We start from the raw sequence: 20642 nt of genomic DNA, 5'->3' as shown, positions 1-20642 counted from the left end.
CAAGAGAGGCTAGGTTGGTTCCCTTTCTGTTGTCCTTCCATTGGCAGGCAAAGCAGTTTTTAGTCAGGCAGGCCTCTGGGATATAAGCTGGTCTGTTGCTGAAAGTTTTTAACTGGTTCTGTCTATTTCATGCTTATGAAAATGCATATGAATTTTCATGCACACTTTTAAAAACTGTTCGCAAACTGATGTAGAAACTGGATTGAACGAACCTATGCTTGGAAAGATTCAAACATTATAGAAAGTGAAAAGTTCATCCATCCCTGCCTACAGTGTATCTTTCACTTCTCTGATTATGTCCTATGACCTCACGTTGTTATTCTTCAGTCGTTCAGTCATGTCCTTCTCTTTGTGACCCCATGGACCATAGTACGCCAGGCCTTCCTGTCCTGCGCTCTCTCCCGGAGTGTGCCCAAGTTCATATTCATTGCATCGGTGATGCTATCTAGCCATCTCATCCTCTGCCGTCCCCTTCTCCTTTTGCCTTCAGTCTTTCCCAGCATCAGGGTCTTTTCCAGAGAGTTTTCTCTTCGCATTAGGTGGCCAAAATATTGGAGCTTCAGCTTCAGTATCTGTCCTTCCAATGAGCACTCAGGGTTGATTTCCTTTAGGATGGACTGATTTGACCTCCTTGCAGTCCAGGGGACTCGTAAGATCTTCTCCAGCACCACAGTTCGAAAGCATCAATTCTTTGGCGCTCAGCCTTCCTTATAGTCCAGCTCTCACAGCCATTCGTTACTACTGGGAAAACCATAGCTTTGATTAGACGGACCTTTGTCGGCAAGGTGATGTCTCTGCTTCTTACTATGCTGTCTCGGTTTGCCATAGCTTTCCTCCCAAGGGGCAAGCATCTTTTAATTTCATGGCTACAGTCACCGTCTGCGGTGATCTTGGAGCCCAAGAAAATAAAATCTGTCACTGCTTCCATTTCTTCCCCTTCTAGATGCCAGGAAGTGATGGGGCCAGATGCCATGATCTTCGTTTTTTTAATGTTGAGTTTCAAACCAGCTTTTGCCCTCTCCTCTTTCACCCTCAACAAGAGGCTGTTTAGATCCTCTTCACTTTCTGCCATTAGGGTGGTATCGTCTGCGTATCTGAGGTTGTTGATAATTCTCCCGGCAATCTTCATTCCAACCTGTGATTCATCCAACCCAGCATTTCTCATGATGTACTCTGCATATAAGTTAAATAAGCAGGGTGACAATATGCAGCCTTGTCGTACTCCTTTCCCAATTTTGAACCAATCGGTTGTTCCATGTCTGGTTCTTACTGTTGCTTCTTGACCCTTGTACAGGTTTCTCCGGGGACAGGTAAGGTGGTCTGGTACTCCCATCTCTTTCAGTATTCGCCACAGTTTGTTGTGATCAACACAATCAAAGGCTTTAGCGTAGTCAATGAAGCAGAAATAGACGTTTTTCTGGAATTCTCTTGCTTTCTCCATGATGCAGCGAATGTTGGCGATTTGATCTCTAGTTCCTCTGCCTCTTCGAAACCCAGCTTGTACTTCCGGTAGTTCTCGGTTCGCATACTGTTGAAGCCTAGCTTGTAGGATTTTGAGCATCACCTTGCTGGCATGTGAAATGATCGCAATTGTCCGGTAGTTTGAACACTCTTTGGCGTTGCCCTTCTTTGGAATTGGAATTGGAATGTAAACTGACCTTTTCCAGTCTTGTGGCCACTGTTGAGTGTTCCAAATGTGTTGGCATATTGAGTGCAGCACTTTAACAGCATCATCTTTTAGGATTTTAAATAGCTCAGCTGGAAGACTGTCATCTCTGCTAGCTTTGTTGTTAGTAATGCTTCCTAAGGCCCACTTGACTTCACTCTTGAGGATGTCCGGCTCAAGTTCAGTGACCGCACTATTATGGCTATCGGGGACATTCAGATCTTTCCTGTATGGTTCTTGTGTGTATTCTTTCCACCTCTTCTTAATCTCATCTGCTTCTGTTAGGTCCCTGCCTTCTTTGTCCTTTATCATGCCTGTCTTTGCACAAAATGTTTCCTTGAGATCTCCGATTTTCTTGAAGAGATCTCTAGTCTTTCCCATTCTTTTGTGTTCCTCGATTTCTTTGCATTGTTCATTTAAGAAGGCCTTCTTGTCTCTCCTTGCTATTCTCTGGAACTCTGCATTCACTTGGGTATATCTTCCCCTTTCTCCCTTGCTTTTTGCTTCCCTTCTTTCCTCAGCTACTAGTAAAGCCTCCTCAGACAGCCACTTTGCTTTCTTGCATTTCTTTTTCTTTGGGTTGTTTTCCTTGATTTCTTTGCATTGTTCATTTAAGAAGGCCTTCTTGTCTCTCCTTGCTATTCTCTGGAACTCTGCATTCAGTTGGATATATCTTCCCCTTTTTCCCTTGCTTTTTGCTTCCCTTCTTTCCTCAGCTACTTGTAAAGCCTCCTCAGACAGCCACTTTGCTTTCTTGCATTTCTTTTTCTTTGGGATGGATTTCGTTGCTGCCTCCTGAACAATGTTACGGACCTCCGTCCATAGTTCCTCAGGCACTCTGTCTATCAGGTCTAATCTCTTAAATCTATTCCTCACCTCCACTGTATATTCATCAGGGATATGATTGAGGTCATACCTGAATGGTTTAGTGGTTTTCCCTACGTTCTTCAATTTCAGCTGAAATTTTGCATGAAGCAGCTCATGATCTGAGCCACAGTCAGCTCCAGGTCTTGTTTTGACTGACTGTATAGAGCTTCTCCATCTTTGGCTGCAAAGGACATAATCAGTCTGATTTCGATATTGACCATATGGTGATGTGCCATATGGCTGGTGCCTGTTGTGCTGTTGGAAAAGAGTGTTTGCTATGATCAGCGTATTCTTTTGGCAAAACTCTATTAGCCTTTGTCCTGCTTCATTTTGTACACCAAGGCCATGCTTGCCTGTTATCCCGGGGATTTCTTGACTTCCTACTTTAGCATTCCAATCCCCTATGATGAAGAGGACATCTCTTTTTGGTGTTAGTTCTAGAAGGTGTTGTAGGTCTTCATAGAACCGATCAACTTCAGCTTCTTCGGCCTCAGTGGTTGGGGCATAGACTTGAATTACTGTGATGTTGAATGGTTTGCCTTGGATTCGTATTGAGATCATTCTATCGTTTTTGAGATTGTACCCCAGTACTGCTTTTCCCACCCTTTTGTTGACTATGAGTGCTACTCCATTTCTTCTAAGGGATTCTTGCCCACAGTAGTAGATACGATGGTCACCTGAATTAAATTCACCCATGCCTGTCCATTTTAGTTCGCTGATTCCCAAGATGTCGATGTTCAATCTTGCCATCTCATGTTTGACCACCTCCAGCTTACCTTGATTCATGGATCTGACATTCCAGGTTCCTAAACAATATTGTTCTTTACAGCATCGGATTTTCTTACACTAGTGAGTTAACAGCCTTTTTCTTTACGGTTGTGGATGTATCCCAGGGTGTGTGTGTGTGAGAGAGTGGATCCTATATTTTTTTCCTCTAATGCCACTTCCTTGCTGGATGCCAATCAAGAAGTTTGTCTTATTCATTGGATTCTGTCTTTTCTCATAACTCCCAGTCTTCAACCTGCCCACCTTGCTGTTCATCAAATATCAAGATTATAGTCTTTCAGACAAGTAAATGTGCAGGGAGAAGCATGGGTGTAATTTGCTTTCTTTTCATGAATTCTCAGCCATTTTAATTCTGAATGAGGAAAGGGGTGCGGTACAGGAAGCACTTGTGATTTATCTTTCCTATTCTCTATTCTTTGTAATGTCTGAAGTGTAACTTGCACATCTGAGATGTGGAGCTTGTACATCTATCTAACTGTGGTGGGAAAAGCATGACTTACATTTTGGACATTACAAAGAAGTGTGGAGTGTGTGAAGCACAAGTCATTTATGCTTCCTGTTCCCCTGATAATGTTCAAAACCACTTCAAATTATCCTGTACTTCAATAATTTACGGCATAGTGAACACATCCATTTTCTATGATTGTTTGTACAGTCATGAAATGGTCATCTTTTGTCCATATCTAGAAGGTGTGCCAGGTCAGTCAGTATTCTCCTATACTGTAGAGGAAGCAGAAAGGAGCTGGAAGGAAATCTAGGAAATTTTTTAAGCATGTTTAATGTCTATGTACTGTACTTACGTGATGAGTTTGGGAGCCGGCCTGTTTTTCCACTTTATTGATATGTGAAATGATGACCAGGGGTCATAGGTGTCTAAGACACATAGATCTGTGTCTTAGGGAGCCATATCTCTGGCTTCTGTCTTGATATGTAAAAGTACATTGAGGATGACCCTTAAGTCAAAAGTCTTGAGTCTCTCTCAATTTTGAGATCTTTTGGAATTTGCTCTAGCAGCTCCTTTGGAGAACAACTCATAGACTGAAAGAAAAAAGCATTATTTTCCTTCCACAGATAAAAATATTTCCTTTTTATAGAAGATTTTCCTAATTTGTAATTGGTTCTATCTGATCCATGGCAGCTGTACCCATGATAGATTGTAATCATTTTCCTGTTCAATGATGCTTTCATGTATACAGATCAGTCTTCTGCATGTCTGCTTCATTCAGATTCATTTTGAGTCCCACTTGTCTGCCTTTGGTGGTTTCTGAAGAACTTTCTCATCTCTTAGATCACTTTTTATCTGTATGGAACAATATCCTCTGAAAAACTGAAACAGTTCAGTTACTCTCTTTTTATTCCTTTTCCCCACAGTGTCTTTGGAAGATGTTCTCTGAGTACATTGTGCAGGTTTATGGTGAGATAGCATCAGCTTGTTTTATTCCTGTCATTGTTTCTGATGTCCCTACCGCTGCTGCTCTGATAGTGTTTTCATACCTGAATTAAAAGCCTTCTGCTCATGAGATTATATGCATAATAGTGTGCTGGTATATAGGTTCATCTTTATATTTCCCTTGGTGTTTAAATCCTTAATCCATGCAGAATATCTCAGATCTATCTTGGTAATCTTTCACTGTCATAAATTTGGTTTGGTGGTGAGTTATTTGCCCACTTGGTTTTATGTAAACCAGGAATTCATAAAAGAATTATTATTTTTTTGTCAGGCACCCTATGAGTCCCATCTCTACATGAAAACAGAAACCCAGCATTATACCCTGCAGCAGTCTCCCCAGAATGTCAGGATGGAGGTGGGCTCCATTACGTTTGTTGTCACTTTGTTTTCAGGAGTTGTTACAGACCTGTGAAATCTATAAAAGAAAAAAAACCTTACAAGGTAAAATGAACGGTGCATGTCTTAAATGTATTGCCACACATGCATTAGTATTCCTTTCCTTTGCATTTTTGGTGGGAAAAGCCCCTGAACCACACAGTTCTCTCCTTGGAAGCTTTATGCATCTGGAATGCTCCACTTAACCAGACTTACTTTGTTTTCATCTCTTTGCTCCTTTTCCTGGGTATAGTGGCACTCTTTTTTTAATCATGCATGTCAGGCTCAGCATAGGAGACAGAACAAAACCAGGTCTGAGTTCAAGGTTCCTTCATATACAGCCCTACTTGATTCTGCTCAGAGACAAGGTGGGGGATAGGGAGAGGATTTTATATGACATTTTATGTGGGGTGTCTGGAAGCGGATTTACTATTCTGTTCTTGTAGCATGCTACTGTCTGGAAGGGATTTTACTGCACAAATTGTATAAGGAAGAGGGAATTGTCTTCCTCTGTAGCATGTGAGGTTTGTGTTGCTGATTCTTAAATGTTTTTGATCTAAGAACATCTTGCAAAGTAGAGTCATTAAAATAACACCTTTTAGTAGATATGTCTAACATTTCAAAAAAGTTTGGTTTTGGTCATGTTTCCAGGGGGAGGAAGTTCCATATTTGTGGGGCAGCCACTGAGCACCCTTCTCCCAATGTTACAGCTTTCCACTGCTGGCATGCAGTAAAAAGAATATACTTGGCCTCTCTTGGAGGTTGTGTCAAGGTTTCCAAGCCCTCCCACTGAGTAGTGAGGCAACAGAGACTGCTGTGAAATCCACAAAGTCTTTATTCAGTTAAAACATGTCTTCACACCTGTAGGGTCTGTGAAAGCTAAGAGCTGTCCTCTAAGCCTAATTAGCTAAACAAAGCAAGGCAGTTGCCTGTCTACTAAATGAACAGTTTCTTGCCCTGCCAGACAGGCTTTTACTGGGCTCCTCCTTCAGGGAGGGTCCTCCTGACCCAACTTCTGATGTGCAGCCAAGCTGACAGACCGCCTCCCACCTCCCCTCAACTCCACTTGCTTAATCCTGCGGTGGACTCTCGGATCTGTCAATTCTGGTGCCCCTCTGACAAAGGTTAAGTTCCCACTGGGGAGGAGGAGGAGATGGTTTCTGAACCTGGACCTCCTGTTCGATAAGCTCCTGGGAAGATTCATCCCTGACTCCTGGAGAGTCTTGGGGAATTTCTTCTCCCGCTCTCTATCTCAACTGGGCTTCTTCTTTCTCTGCCTCCAAAACTAATTCAGAATCTGAAACCAAACCAGGGAGTCTGGGTTTCATCCTGACAGGTTGTGAGATGTCATGGGAAGCAGATAAGATGACCACTTACTCATCGCCAAAAAAGAGAACAAAAGATGACACCAATGTACCCAAAATGTGCATATGTTACTGTGTGTGTGTGTGCGCGCGCGTGCACTCGCGCGTGTGTCTGTGCATAGATGCAAATGAAGAAATAATTGTTATAATTTCTGAAGGTGGGGGATTTTACATCTATTCCCTTGTCATGGTCAGACATTACCCATTGAGATTTAGGCTTGCAGCAACTATTCCTTTCTGTGAAGGGGTGGAGGTCCTTATTAGTAAGGTCCATCCCCAGAGGCTAATGGATTCCAATGGATTCCCCAGCCAGTTTGTTGAGTGCTCCTGTTGAAACCCTGGTCACTCTGTGGAATTTCGAGTTGACTCGGGGAGTTGAAACAATCACTCCTGAGTGTCCTTTCCCACTTTGCAGAGCTCATTCAGTCTCTTGATATACATCTAAGTTGAGAGCAATGAAGCAAGCTGGGAGATAACTAGTATTCAGGTGGAGAAAAATATCTCGAATCAGTTTGAACATGAGGAAGAGCTCCTTATTTGAGCCTACTCTGTGGTGGTGATGGAGGTGAAGAAGCAATTTATCTTCTTCACCATGATTTCCTCTCAATGTTGTCCAGCAGAGCTTTTCTAAATGGTTTGGGGCCTTTTGGATTCTGACCTGGTGAGAAATATGATAGAACCCTTAGCAGCACAAATGCTTAATCAGTGCCTGGCTGCTGTAATGGACTGGATTAGGGCCAATAAACTCAAGCTCAATCCAGACAAGACAGAGATACTGTTACTGGGTGGTTCATCTATCTGGGAGAGTGGGATTCAACCTGTTCTGGAAGGGGTTAAGTTTGCACATGTTTGCACAACATTTTGGGGACAAAAACACTCATATCATCATGAGATACAGTCAGGGCCACAAATATCAGAACAAGGATAACTGTTTTGGCAGTTGGCCTCTGTACACCACCACATTGAAGTTGAAAGGAAACACACCCAGATGGGAGAGAAGTCAGGACTTTCAGCTGTAATTCAAGGGGTTTGACAAAAGTGGGGCACTAACCATTCAGGAAGGACAGCCAGTGGCATACACACACCCTCATTATTGATGGCTCATAAGTAATGGAACAAACCAACATCATTTCAAACTTAAGGATCGCCTTTAATACCTGGATGAAAATCCTTTGCAGTCAATGACTGCCTGAAGTCTGGAACCCATGGACATGACCAAATGCTGAGTTTCCTCCCTCAAGATGCTTTGCCAGGCCTTTACTGCAGCTGCCTTCAGCTGCTGCTTGTTTGTGGGTCTTTCTGCCTTCAGTCTTGTCCTCAGTAAGTGAAAAGCATGCTCTATTGGGTTGAGATCAGGTGACTGACTTGGCCATTGAAGAACATCCCACTTCTTTGCCTTCAGAAACTCTCAGGTAGCTTTTGCTGTATGTTTTGGGTCATTATCCATCTGCAATATGAAGTGGCATCCTATCAGTTTGGCAGCATTCGGCTGAATCTGAGCAGAAAGTATAGCCCTATACCCTTCAGGATTCATCCTGCTGCTTTGATCAGCAGTCAGGTCATCAAGAAACACCAGTGACCCGGTTCCATTGGCAGCAGAATTGCCCATGCCATAACACTGCCTCCACCATGATTGACAGATGATGTGGTATGCTTTGGATCATGAGCTGTTCTTTTCCTTCTCCATACTTTTCTCTTCCCATCATTCTGGTACAAGTTAATCTTGGTTTCATCAGTCCAAAGAATCTTATTCCAGAACTGGGCAGGCTTTTTTAGGTGTTTGCTGACAAAGGCTAATCTGGCCTTTATGTTCTTGAGCGTTACCAGTGGTTTGCACCTTGTTGTGAAGCCTCTGTATTTACATTAATAAAGCTGTCTCTTGACTGTAGATGTTGACTATGACATTCCTACCTCCGCAAGAGCGTTCTTGACCTGGCTAGATGTTGTGAAAGGGTTCCTCTTCACCATGAGCAGAATTCTGCGGTCATCCACTTTAGTTGTCTTCCGAGGTCTTCCAAGCCTTTTGCTGTTGCTGAGCTTGCCAGTTGATCCCTTCTTTTTCAGGATGTTCCAAACTGTTGTATTGGCCACTCCCAATGTTTTTGCTATCTCTCTGTTGGGTTTATTTTGTTTCCTCAGCCTAATGATGGCCTCCTTCACTCGCATGGACACCTCTTTGGACCTCATGTTGGGAGTTCCAGTGAACAGCTCCCAAATGCAAATGTAACACTCAGAACCACCTCCAGGCCTTTTATCTGCTTGATTGGTCATGGGGCACCCAGGAAACAGGCCACACCTGGCCATGCAGCTGCTTGCCAGCCATTTGTTCCATTACATATGAGCCACCAACGATGGGAGGGGGGGTGTATGCCACTGGCTGTCCTTCCTGAATGGTTAGTGCCCCACTTTTGTCAAACCCCTTGAATTACACTGAAAGTCCTGACTTCGCTCCCATCTGGGTGTGTTTCCTTTCAACTTCAGTGTGGTGGTGAATTTGTCTAATCCCCTGTTAAAGACATCAAAACTGGTGGCCATCACTAAGTCTTGCAGTAGCAAATTCCACAGTTTAACTATGCGCTGTGTGAAGAAGTACTTCCTTTTCTCTGCCCTGAATCTCCCACCAATCACCTTCATTGGATGACCCCGGTTACGAGTATTATGAGTGAGGGAGAAAAATGTCTCCCTATCCACATTCTCCACACCTTTCATAATTTCATACACCTCTATCAAGTCTCCCCTTACTTGCCTTTTTTTCAAGCTAAACAAGCTCAGCTGTTGTAACCTTCCCTCATAGGGGAGATGCTCCAGCCCTTGATCATTTTAGTTGCCCTCCTCTGTGCTTTTTCCAGCTCTACAATATCTTTTCTTAGGTGTGGTGACCAGAACTGTACGCAGTATTCTAAGTGGTGTGGTTGCACCACAGATTTGTATAAAGGCAGTATGATACTGCAATTTTTTTCTCAATTCCCTTCCTAATGATGTCTAACATGGAGTGTGCCTTTTTTTACAGCAGCTGCACATTGGGTTGACATCTTCATTGAGCTGTCTATCACAACCCTCAGATTTCTTTCTTGGTGGGTCACCACTAGCTCAGATCCCATCAGGTTATACTTGAAGTTGGGGTTTTTTGCCCCAATGTGCTTCACTTTATACTTCCTTACATTTAACATCATTTGCAAATTCTTGGAGTGATCCTTTTGCAGCTCCTTACAATCGCTTTTTGTTTTGACCAATCTAAATAATTTGTGGTCATCGGCAAACTTGGCCACTTTGCTGCTCACTCCTAATTCCAGATCATTTATGAATTAATTGAAAATCAATACAGATTTTCTGTATACAGATCCCTGTGGGACCCCATTATTTACATCCCTCCATTGGGTGAATTTACCATTTATTCCTACTCTCTGCTTTCTGTTCTTTAACCAGTTACTTGTCAGGTGCAGGATGTGAGCGGCAGGTGCTCTTCCTTAGAATACCGGGGCCAGGGGTGATGGAGGTGGGTGGAGAACCAAGGATATTCGGGCAAGGATCAGACACTGGCAAGGCATGGGAAGACCAGAGGCGAGAACAGCGTCCAGAGCACGCAGTGTTCAGGCACAAACAAGGCGTGGCAGGGCCAGAGGCAAGAGCGGTGTCCAGAGCAGGCTAGGGCCAATTGCCACCAGGGTGCTGCAGGGGCAGAGGTGTCATGGAGAACAGGTAAGGGTCGAATATCAGCAAGGCATTAGCAAGACTGGAGATAAGAGGCAAAAGCACGATGCTGCCACCATAAAGACTTGCATTGCTGTGGCAAAGTTTGGAGGGAAGAGGAAGGCCTTTACAGGGCTTCCTGAGGCTCCCAGCTGGTTTGCATTAGAGGCCCTGCAAGCACTTGTAGGCCCAGTGCTTAATCCTGCAAGTACTGCAGTGTGGACCAGGCTGCCTTCTGTATCTGGCCACCAGGTGGGGTTGCACATCTTCCCAGGTCGAGCAGATCCTGACAGTACCTCCCCTCCTTGGGAAGGGGGTTCCACCCCCATTCAAGGTCCAGGTTTGCCAGGGTGTGCCCGATGAAAGGCACAAACCTTGGCGGGAACATGGATGTGATCAATGGGACCCCAGGACCGATCGTCAGGGCCATAGCCCTCCCAGTCGACTACATAGTGAAGCTTGCCACAAAGCCACTTTGAGTCCAGAAATTGAAGTGATCCTTTATTACAACACTTCCTTGTTTGGAGGCTTCCCTGATTTCATTTTCCATCTCAAGGTTACCCTGAGCATTCTGGTCTGGGGAACAATAGCACGTTGCTAGTACTAGCTTAGTTTTGGAGCCCAGTATTGTCACCCACAGCACATCTGTAGAAGAGTCTGCCCCTTTTAGGTGTTCTAGTCTGCTCAACACTATGCCCTCTTTGACGTACAGAGCCTCCCCCGGTACTCCCTTCCCTGTTCTTCCTGCAGAGTTTATATCCAGAGATGACTGTATCCCACCGGTTCTCTCCATTCCACCAGGTTTCAGTAATGTCCACTATATCCAGGTTCTCCTTTAAAACCAAGCACTCCAATTCTCCCATTTTGGCTCAGAGACTTCTAGCATTTTCACAGAAACATGTCTCTGGCATGTGCACCTTTTGCTATGGAACTTTGATTGGCTGCCATGTTCCACCATATGCACACAGTCTGTTTCCTCCCCTTCTACTTTTGGGCAATCAAAAACATTTTCATTTTCATCCCCTAGGGATGATTCAACCTGAACTGGATGCTTCCCAGCTCCTGCCATTTTTCCTCTGGGGTTTAGTTTAAAAGCTGCTCTGCTACCTTTTTATATTTAGTTCCAGCTGTCTGGTTCCATTTTGGTTCAAGTGGAGCCTGTCCCTCTTGTACAGCCCCAGGTTTTTCCAAAATGTTCCCTAGTGCCTAACAAATCTGAATCCCTCCTCCCCAGACCACTTTCTCTTTCTTGCCTTGAGACTCCTCAGCTTTGCTGTCTTAGCTGGCCCTGCTTGTGGAACAGGTAACATTTCAGAGACAGCCACCTTGGTGATCATGGATTTCAACCTCCTACCTAGTAACCTAAATTTAGCTTCCAGGGCCTCACGACTACATTTCCCGACGTCATTGGTACCACAGTGGACTACAACAAATGACTCCACCCTGGCACTATCTACTAGGCTATCTAAATGGCACATGATACCTGCAGCCTTTGCACCAGGCAGGCAGTCTACCATGCGGCCTACACACGCATCACAAACCCAGCTGTCTATGTGTCCTAGTGATTGAATCTCCCACTACCACAAGCCTCCTTCCCCCTGGAGACACATCCTCGCTGTGAGAGGATATTTGCTCATCTCCAAGGAATGCATCCCTTCTAAGGGATCATTTCCCTCTTCCTCAGAATGGTGGACTCCTTCCTTGAGACCCCCATTCTCCATGACAGCAGAGGAGCTGTCTACCACTAATAGGTCCCTGAAAGTGTTATCCACCAACCCCTCTCTCTGTCTTAGTTTCTCCAGATCAGCAACTTTGGCTTCAAGGGAATGAACTTGTACACCGAGAGCCAGGACCTCATTAATCAAGGACACACCCACGACTTGTATCCAGCAGGCAGACAGTCACTGGATAGCCCCCACACCTCTGTTGGCTTTCTACATTCATAACTGTATGAATGTACATTCATAATTATTGTTATTTCTATTATTGGGTTTGTTTACCTGTAAAACTGAGTTGTTACCAGGGGAAGGTGGGGTGTTTATTTATAGTTATTTATTTACAGTTACTGTGAGTAGGGAGGGAAGCGTTGACTGCCCTGGCTTCCTCACCCTATTGCTAAACTTGTACAGGTGGTTAACTTGCTTGTGTGCTAACGCTTTGTCACTGGGCCTGAGACACTTTGTCACTAGGGCTCCTCACACTTGGAAAGCTGGCTCCCTCATAAACCTGCCTCCTTATTAGGGGTGTACGGATTCCCCACCATCTCTTCCGGTGGGGAATCCGTGGGGGTGGGGAGGTGATCCGTTCCTCCCCCCCAGAATCCTCCGGAGCGGCTCTGCTCTGCGAGGATTCCGGGTTCGCCTCCTCCCTGTCCCTGCCGATTGCCATGTCTTTTCTTTAAAAAAAACAAAAGGTGATCGGGAGGGTGTGCCCATAGACTTAGACGCAAATAGAGTCATGAATCTTGTGTCTAAGTCTATGTGTCCATAGGCTTATACGCAAGATTCACGGCTCTGTTTTGCGTCTAAGTCTATGGGCACATCCTCCCGATTGCCTTTTTTTTTTTTTAAAGAAAAGACATGGCAATCAGCAGGGACAGGGAGGAGGTGAACGGCTCTGGCTGGCAAGAAGCAGCCAAGTGCCGATCTGCCTTCAGTCCTCTTGGAGCAGAGGTAAGTGGTCCCAATCCGCTGCGGCTCCCTGAGGCCAGATTCCAAAGAATCCGACCTCATTTGAGTCCGCAGCAGATTTCTCTGACATCCCTACTCCTTATATAGATAGGCCCAACTGCTGCTGCAGTGAATCTGATTGGAGGGCCTTGTTTGAAAAGCAAGGGAGGCTGTGTGTAAACCACTGGTGAGCACTAGCTTCCAATGGGTGGGAGTGTGGGTTAATTGGGCCCCCTGGGAATGGAGATTCCTATTTAGGAAGGAGCACAATGGTGAATGGGAGACCCATTTAGGGGAGATTCTCTGTTCAATGGTTCGTTGGAGGGGACAGCAGATAAAGGGGAGGTGATTTGAGAAGGGATGTGGTTTGCAAGGGTGAGACCTTTTTTTGTGTGTGTTTTGTTTTTTAACTCAAATGATAAGCTGAATTCTTAAACTTGGGGTGGCTCCTTTATCCTGTGTTTTTTTTTAAAAAAACAAAATGATAAGCCGGTCTGTCAGACTTGGGATATGTCCTTTTTCCTGTGTATTTTTTTAAAAAAACACACTAAATAATAAAGTCAACTCTCAGACTTGGGATGAATCTTTTTCTGTGCTTTATTTAATGAACTGCTCCATAAGGCCTAAAACCTGAGCCTACACTGAACCCAAACTGAAGGTTTTTGTTTATAAGTAAACTCTTCCACTAGCTAGTCCTGTACAGTGGCTCTTGCCAATATAGAGCTATGAATTGCTTTTATTGCCCCGTATTGAGCATGGTGTTAGTTTAAATATGTGGCTGAGGTTCTCCTCAACCACTGAGGAATCTCTGAGCAAGGCTGCAGGACCTGTAAGTTCTTGCTGGATTCCACCCCCCCCCCCACCCCCCCCCCCCGATTTAGTTCCCAGCTGTAAGTTTGTAAGGGGTTATCCTTCTGGGATTTAGCTCCCTTTGCTGTATGTTCCCTTGTTTTGGCTTCAGCTGATAATTTATGAGTTGTAAAACATTACCTGAGATAATTGAATAGCTAATTAAGTAACTTGCACTTACCTTCTCCTCGCACAGGTGCTTAACTCGCTTGTGTGCTAACGCTTTGTCACTGGGGCTGAGATCCTTCGTCACTGGGGCTCCTCATGCTTGGAAAGCTCATGGCGCTCAGTGGCCAATCAAGAGTGGTGTCTTAACTGCTTTGGAACACTGCAGAATTTAGAGCATATTTTCTAGTCTTGGCTGTCAAGCCCTTGAATAGCACCTAACCTTTTCAGATCAAACATTTTAAAGTAATGTTCCAATTGTTCAACGAAAATTAAAGTGAAGTTGTGGGGTTCTGAAATAAGGAGACATGCTAAAGAATATAAATATTTTTCCATTTTTTGATGTGAGACTGGCCCTTTTGGGCAAACGCTCAGGAGCCTTTGGTTTCTGCTTAAGAATATAAGAAGAGCCCTGCTGGATCAGACCAAGGGTCCATAGTCCAGCATTCTGTTCACACAGTGGCCAACCAGCTGTTAACCAGGAAACCACAAACAGGACACGAGTGCAACAGCACCCTCCCACCCATGTTCCCCAGCAACTGGTATACACAGGCATACTACCTCTGATACTGGAGGCTTCTTTGTTTTGATTATCTTCTGTTCTAGCATTGTTGTTGTTTATTCGGTCAGTCGCTTCCGACTCTTCGTGACTTCATGGACCAGCCCACGCCAGAGCTTCCTGTCGGCCGTCGCCATCCCCAGCTCCCCCAAGGTCGAGCCCGTCACCTCCAGAATATCATCCATCCACCTTGCCCTTGGTCGGCCCCTCTTCCTTTTGCCTTCCACTTTCCTAGCATCAGCATCTTCTCCAGGGTATCCTGTCTTCTCATTATGTGGCCAAAGTACTTCAGTTTTGCCTTTACTATCATTCCCTCAAGTGAACAGTGTGGCTTTATTTCCTGGAGTATGGACTGGTTTAATCTTCTTGCAGTCCAAGGAACACTCAGAATTTTCCTCCAGCACCACAGTTCAAAAGCATCTATCTTCCTTCGCTCAGCCTTCCTTATGATCCAGCTCTCGCAGCCATAGGTTACTACAGGGAATACCATTGCTTTAACTATGCAGACCTTTGTTGTCAGTGTGATGTCTCTGCTCTTCACTATTTTATCAAGATTTGTCATTGCTGTCCTCCCAAGAAGTAAACGTCTTCTGATTTCCTGGCTGCAGTCAGCGCCTGCAGTAATCTTTGCGCCTAGGAAGACAAAGTCTGTCACAGCCTCCACGTTTTGTCCCTCTATTTGCCAGTTATCAGTCAAGCTGGTTGCCATAATCTTGGTTTTTTTGAGGTTTAACTGCAACCCAGCTTTTGCACTTTCTTCTTTCACCTTCGTCATGAGGTTCCTCAGCTTCTCCTTGCTTTCAGCCATCAAAGTAGTATCATCTGCATATCTGAGATTGTTAATGTTTCTTCCAGTGATTTTAACTCCAGCCTTGGCTTCATCAAGCCCAGCACGTCACATGATGTGTTCTGCGTACAGGTTGAATAGGTAGAGTGAGAGTATACAACCCTGCCGTACTCCTTTCCCAATCTTAAACCAGTCCGTCAATCTGTGGTCTGTTCTTACCATTGCTACTTGGTCGTTATACAGATTCGTCAGGAGGCAGACAAGATGACTTGGTATCCCCATACCACCAAGAACTTGCCACAGTTTGTTATGATCCACACAGTCAAAGGCTTTAGAATAGTCAATAAAACAGAAATAGATGTTTTTCTGAAACTCCCTGGCTTTCTCCATTATCCAGCGGATATTGGCAATTTGGTCTCTAGTTCCTCTGCCTTTTCTAAACCCAGCTTGTACATCTGGCAATTCTCGTTCCATGAATTGCTGGAGTCTACCTTGCAAGATCTTGAGCATTCCCTTACTGGCATGTGAAAGAAGTGCCACTGTTCGATAGTTTGAACATTCTTTGGTGCTTCCCTTTTTTGGTATGGGGATAGAAGTTGATTTTTTCCAATCTGTTGACCATTCTTGTGTTTTCCAAATTTGCTGGCATATGGCATGCATCACTTTGACAGCATCATCTTGCAAGATTTTAAACAGTTCAGCTGGGATACCGGCATCTCCTGCTGCCTTGTTATTAGCAATGTTTCTTAAGGCCCATTCAACCTCACTCTTCAGGATGTCTGGCTCTAGCTCACTGACCACACCGTCAAATCTATCCCCGATATTATTATCCTTCCTATACAGATCTTCCGTATATTCTTGCCACCTTTTCTTGCTCTCTTCTGCTTCTGTTAGGTGCTTGCCATCTTGTTTTTGATCATACCCATTTTTGCCTGGAATTTACCTCCGATGTTTCTAATTTTCTGGAAGAGGTCTCTTGTCCTTCCTATTCTATTATCTTCTTCCGCTTCCGTGCATTGCTTGTTTAAAAATAATTCCGTATCTCTTCTGGCTAACCTCTGGAATTGTGCATTTAATTGGGCATATCTCCCCCTATCACTGTTGCCTTTTGCTTTCCCTCTTTCTTGGGCTGCTTCCAGTGTCTCAGCAGACAGCAATCTTTCTTTCTTGGTTTTCTTTTTCTTTGGGACGTTTTTTGTTGCCGCTTCCTGAACAATGTTGCAAACTTCTGTCCATAGTTCTTCTCGGACCCTATCTACTAAATCTAGTCCCTTAAATCTATTCTTCACCTCCACTGCATATTCATTAGGAATATTTGTGAGCTCATATCTAACTGATCTGTGCGTCTTCTCTATTCTCTTTAGTCTGATTCTAAATTGTGCAATAAGAAGTTTGTGATCTGAACTACAATCAGCTCCAGGTCTTGTTTTTACCGACTGCATAGATGTCCGCCACCTTTGGCTACAAAGGATGTAGTCAATCTGATTTCGGTGTCGACCATCTGGTGAAGTCCATGTATAAAGTCGACTCTTAGGTTGTTGGAAGAGAGTGTTTGTTATGCACAGTGAGTTGTCTTGGCAAAATTCTATCAGCCTATGTCCTGCTTCATTTTGTTCTCCCAGACCATGCTTGCCTGTAATTCCAGGTGTTGTTTGACTACCCACCTTAGCATTCCAGTCTCCTGTAATGAAAATAACATCTTTGTTTGGCGTACTATCCAGTAGGTGCTGCAGATCCTCATAGAACTGATCTACTTCTGCTTCTTCAGCATCTGTGGTTGGGGCGTATATTGGGATCACTGTGATGTTAAATGGCTTACCCTGAATTCGAATTGAGATCATTCTGTCATTTTTTGGATTGTATCCAAGCACTGCTTTAGCCACTTGATTATTAATTATGAAGGCTACTCCATTTCTTCTGTGGTCCTCTTGTCCACAGTAGTAGATCTGGTGGTCATTTGATGTGAAGTGGCCCATTCCAGTCCATTTCAGTTCACTGACACCCAAAATGTCTATATTTAATCTTGACATCTCCCCAATAACCACATCCAATTTGCCCTGGCTCATAGATCTTACATTCCAGGTTCCTATGGTGTGTTGATCTTTAGAACATCGGATTCGTCGTTCGCCAACAGCACCATCGGCTGCTAGCCGTCCTTTCGGCTTTGAGCTAGCTGTGTTATCACATCTGGGGCTAGTTGAACTTATCCTCTGTTCCTCCCCAGTAGTATTTTGACCATCTTCCGACCTGGGAGTCCCACCTTCCGATGGTATACCGACACATCTCTGGTTGTACTGATCCACTTAGTGTTCATGGCAAGAATACTGGGGTGGGTTGCCGTTTCCTTCCCCAGGGATTGTATTTAGTCTGACCCCTCTGCCATGACCTTCCCGTCTTGGGTGTCCCTTCACGGTTTAGCTCACGACGTCATTGAGGTGCTCAAGCTCCAGCACCACGACAAGGTAACGATCCCCTTTGCTGAAGGTTCTAGCATTAAAGTTAATTAAATATCTAGATAACTTAGAAGAGTCACCATGGAATTTCATCTAAGCCACCTGTTTTGTTTGGGTATAACACATATGGTTAGCTTTCACAGCCACATATTTTAGTGAGATGGTGTTTCAATCTTTGTAAATTTGTCACTGATCCTAGGTTTATCTTTCAGGTGCCCAGATCATTGACCTGATGATGCTTGTGATAGATGTTACAAAAGGAATGCAGACTCAGACAGCAGAATGTTTAGTGATTGGGCAGATTGCATGCCAGAAGATGATAGTGGTTTTGAACAAAATAGATCTTCTCCCAGAGGGTAAACGACAAGCTGCCATTGAGAAGATGGCCAAGAAAATGCAGAAGACCTTGGAAAACACTAAGTAAGTAACCAAGCCAAACTGTTTACATAACACACGCTGTACTGCTCTCACCACTTGTTATCATGCCACTGCATGCTGAGTCTTTGGGTAAAATTTGATGGCATATCCATGAGATGATTCTGTGAATCATTCCCATAGGTATGTGTGTACACAGAAAAAAATGGTTAGCATGGATCATCCATGCAACTCCCCATAAGAAGTTTGCTTTAAAAAAATCCTTAAATCACAGGCTCAGCCTGCTCATGAGATGGGGTGAATGCCCCGCCTTAGGCAGTGGGAGGAGCAGCAAATTGCACCCCCCCCACCCCAGGAGGACCTGCCGCTGTGGACCACCCACCCAGCCACCTTTGGCTGCTGCATGCTGCCAGCACATCTACTCGCCCAGCCTTGGCTGCTGCCCCTGCTGCCGTATCTTCAGCCCACCCCTCCCCCATTGCTGCTGCCACCCATGCTGTAGATCCTCTTAGAGTGAGCGGTGGGTAGCCGAAATCTCTGAAGAGTCACGTCAGCCAGAAAACGGGCCAGTGCAGCTTTACAGAGAGCTAGCGAGGCCCAAATGCCTGGTTCTGAGGGGTCTCTCCTTAGAGTTAGGTATTGTGGGAGGAGAGGTGTCCCTGGTGATCTCTTTAGAGAGTTTGGCCACCTGCTGCTCACGCTCTGCAGAGCAGGCAGTGGTAGCAATGAGGGAGGGAGGTTGGTGGGTCAGAGACAGACAGACTGGAGGGGGGAGATAGACATTTAGGGGAGATGGAGGGAGACGTGGCAGGGGAAGGGAGAGGGAGACAAATGCAGCAGTGAGGGAGACAGGTGCAGCAGCAATAGGGGTGTGTGATGGTGGCAATGGCGGGCAGTGGCATGTGTCCTCCCACACCTCAGGCGGCAGGAGAGTTTAAGGTGGCACTGCTAAATCGAAACTGACAAGTGTACTAGCCACAGCTCAAGGAATCATATATGAGCACATTCTATTGATTGCCTTTTCACATGCGTACCAACATGGGGAATGATTTCAAGAGTTTTTCTAAATATTCAAAATGGCCATCAGTGATGATCAAAAAGAAATCTCACATTTGGAAGGATTAAAACCATTGTAAGAGTGTCACTGTTAACACTTGTCTTGCGCACCCTGGAAGAGCTTGGGTGTCACACCTTGATTTCAGAAAATGTCCATCCAGGATTGGTAGCTTGTTCATATCATTTTGAGGTTGTAGGCAAGGGGGTAGTATTGTGTGTATTTCTACATAGGTATGAAATGGCCACTTATTTTATAGGACTTTTTACTAGAAGAAGAGGCTTAGGGGTTAGTTTGTCATGTACCCGGCATACTGCTCTATTAGTGTCTTTAACGCCAGTATCTAGAGACAAAACTTCTTTTTCTGTAAAATATCTACAGTCCCTTTCCAGCTGCAAGTTGCTTATGAAAGGAGTTGTTTTTGTTGAAGGCATGGCCACAGGTGGGGAAGCAGAATGGAACATTTAAGTGCTTTTTGCAAGGTCTCAATGGTAGAAAGATTGGAAAGTAAAACACAGGAATTTTCACTATTCACATACTATATGCACTTTTTCTCTCTCAAGTTTAGAGGGTTGTAACAGAAGTAAATAGGGTATCTATTTTGAAAGCAGAATGTTTGACAAGTACAAAGGACAAAAAAGCCAGCCAAACTGGATTGCATAAACCATTTTATGTCTTATTCTGATTGCAGGATAGTGTATTTTTGTTCCACTAAACAATCTGAAATATCTTACTGTTTTATCAGTCTTTCTGTTTGTCTTTGCTCTGTTTCCTTTCCATCAGTATACTATAAGGTCACCAAGTGAAATTTCTACTTGTGGATTTGATAGAGACAAAATCCCATCTTTTTAAACTCTCCTTCAAGATCGTTGTTGGAGGGCAAGCAAACGTAAATGAGCTGTTTTTTGTTAGCCTGTTCTGTAGCTTCATTCCTCTTCATCTTGTTACTTTTTGGTAAGTAAGAACATAAGAAGAGCCATGCTGGATCAGACCAAGGGTCCATCTAGTCCAGCATTCTGTTCACACAGTGGCCCGCCAGCTGTTGACTGGGAACCTACAAGCAGGGCATGAGCATAACAGCACCCTCCCACCCATGTTCCCCAGCAACTGGTGTACATTGGCTCACTTCCTCTGGTTCTGGAGGTAGCACATAGCCACCAGGACTAGTAGCCATCTCTAGCCTTCTCCTCCATGAATATGTCCAACTCCCTTTTAATCCATTCAAATTGGTGGCCATCACTACATCCTGTGGTAACGAATTCCATAGTTTAACCATGTGCTGACTGAATAAGTACTTCCTTTTATCTGTTCTGAATCTCCCACCAATCAGCTTCATAGGATGACCCCAGATTCTAGTATTTTGAGAGAGGGAGAAAAATGTCTCCCTATCGACATTCTCCACACTATACATAATTTTGTAGACCTCTATCATGTCTCCCCTTACCCTCCTTTTTTCCAAACAAAACAATCCCAGCTGTTGCGTCTCTCATAGGGGAGATGCTTCAGCCCCTTGATCATTTTAGTTGCCCTTTT

At 44.5% G+C, this 20642-nt stretch overlaps 1 protein-coding gene across 8 annotated transcripts in view; it reads left to right on the top strand.

Annotated features, from left to right (window-relative positions):
• EEFSEC (eukaryotic elongation factor, selenocysteine-tRNA specific) overlaps positions 1-20642 on the top strand; it is a 262269-nt gene that overhangs the window by 58001 nt on the left and 183626 nt on the right. For all 8 annotated transcript variants that reach the window (XR_014788537.1, XM_084840159.1, XM_084840163.1 and 5 more), the window contains one exon: positions 17893-18100. Coding sequence is in view for 7 of the 8 variants with exons in the window: in XM_084840159.1 (XP_084696285.1) it covers positions 17893-18100 (208 nt within the window). In the remaining variant the exon portion in view is untranslated. The remainder of the gene's footprint in view (positions 1-17892; positions 18101-20642) is intronic.

This window comes from Heloderma suspectum, chromosome 2 (genome assembly GCF_057233095.1).
Source record: "Heloderma suspectum isolate Gila_16-S chromosome 2, 16-S_ref, whole genome shotgun sequence".
Classification (NCBI taxonomy): domain Eukaryota; kingdom Metazoa; phylum Chordata; class Lepidosauria; order Squamata; family Helodermatidae; genus Heloderma; species Heloderma suspectum.
The sequence above is the reverse complement of the archived record's forward strand: the minus strand, read 5'-3'. Positions and strand labels throughout refer to the sequence as shown.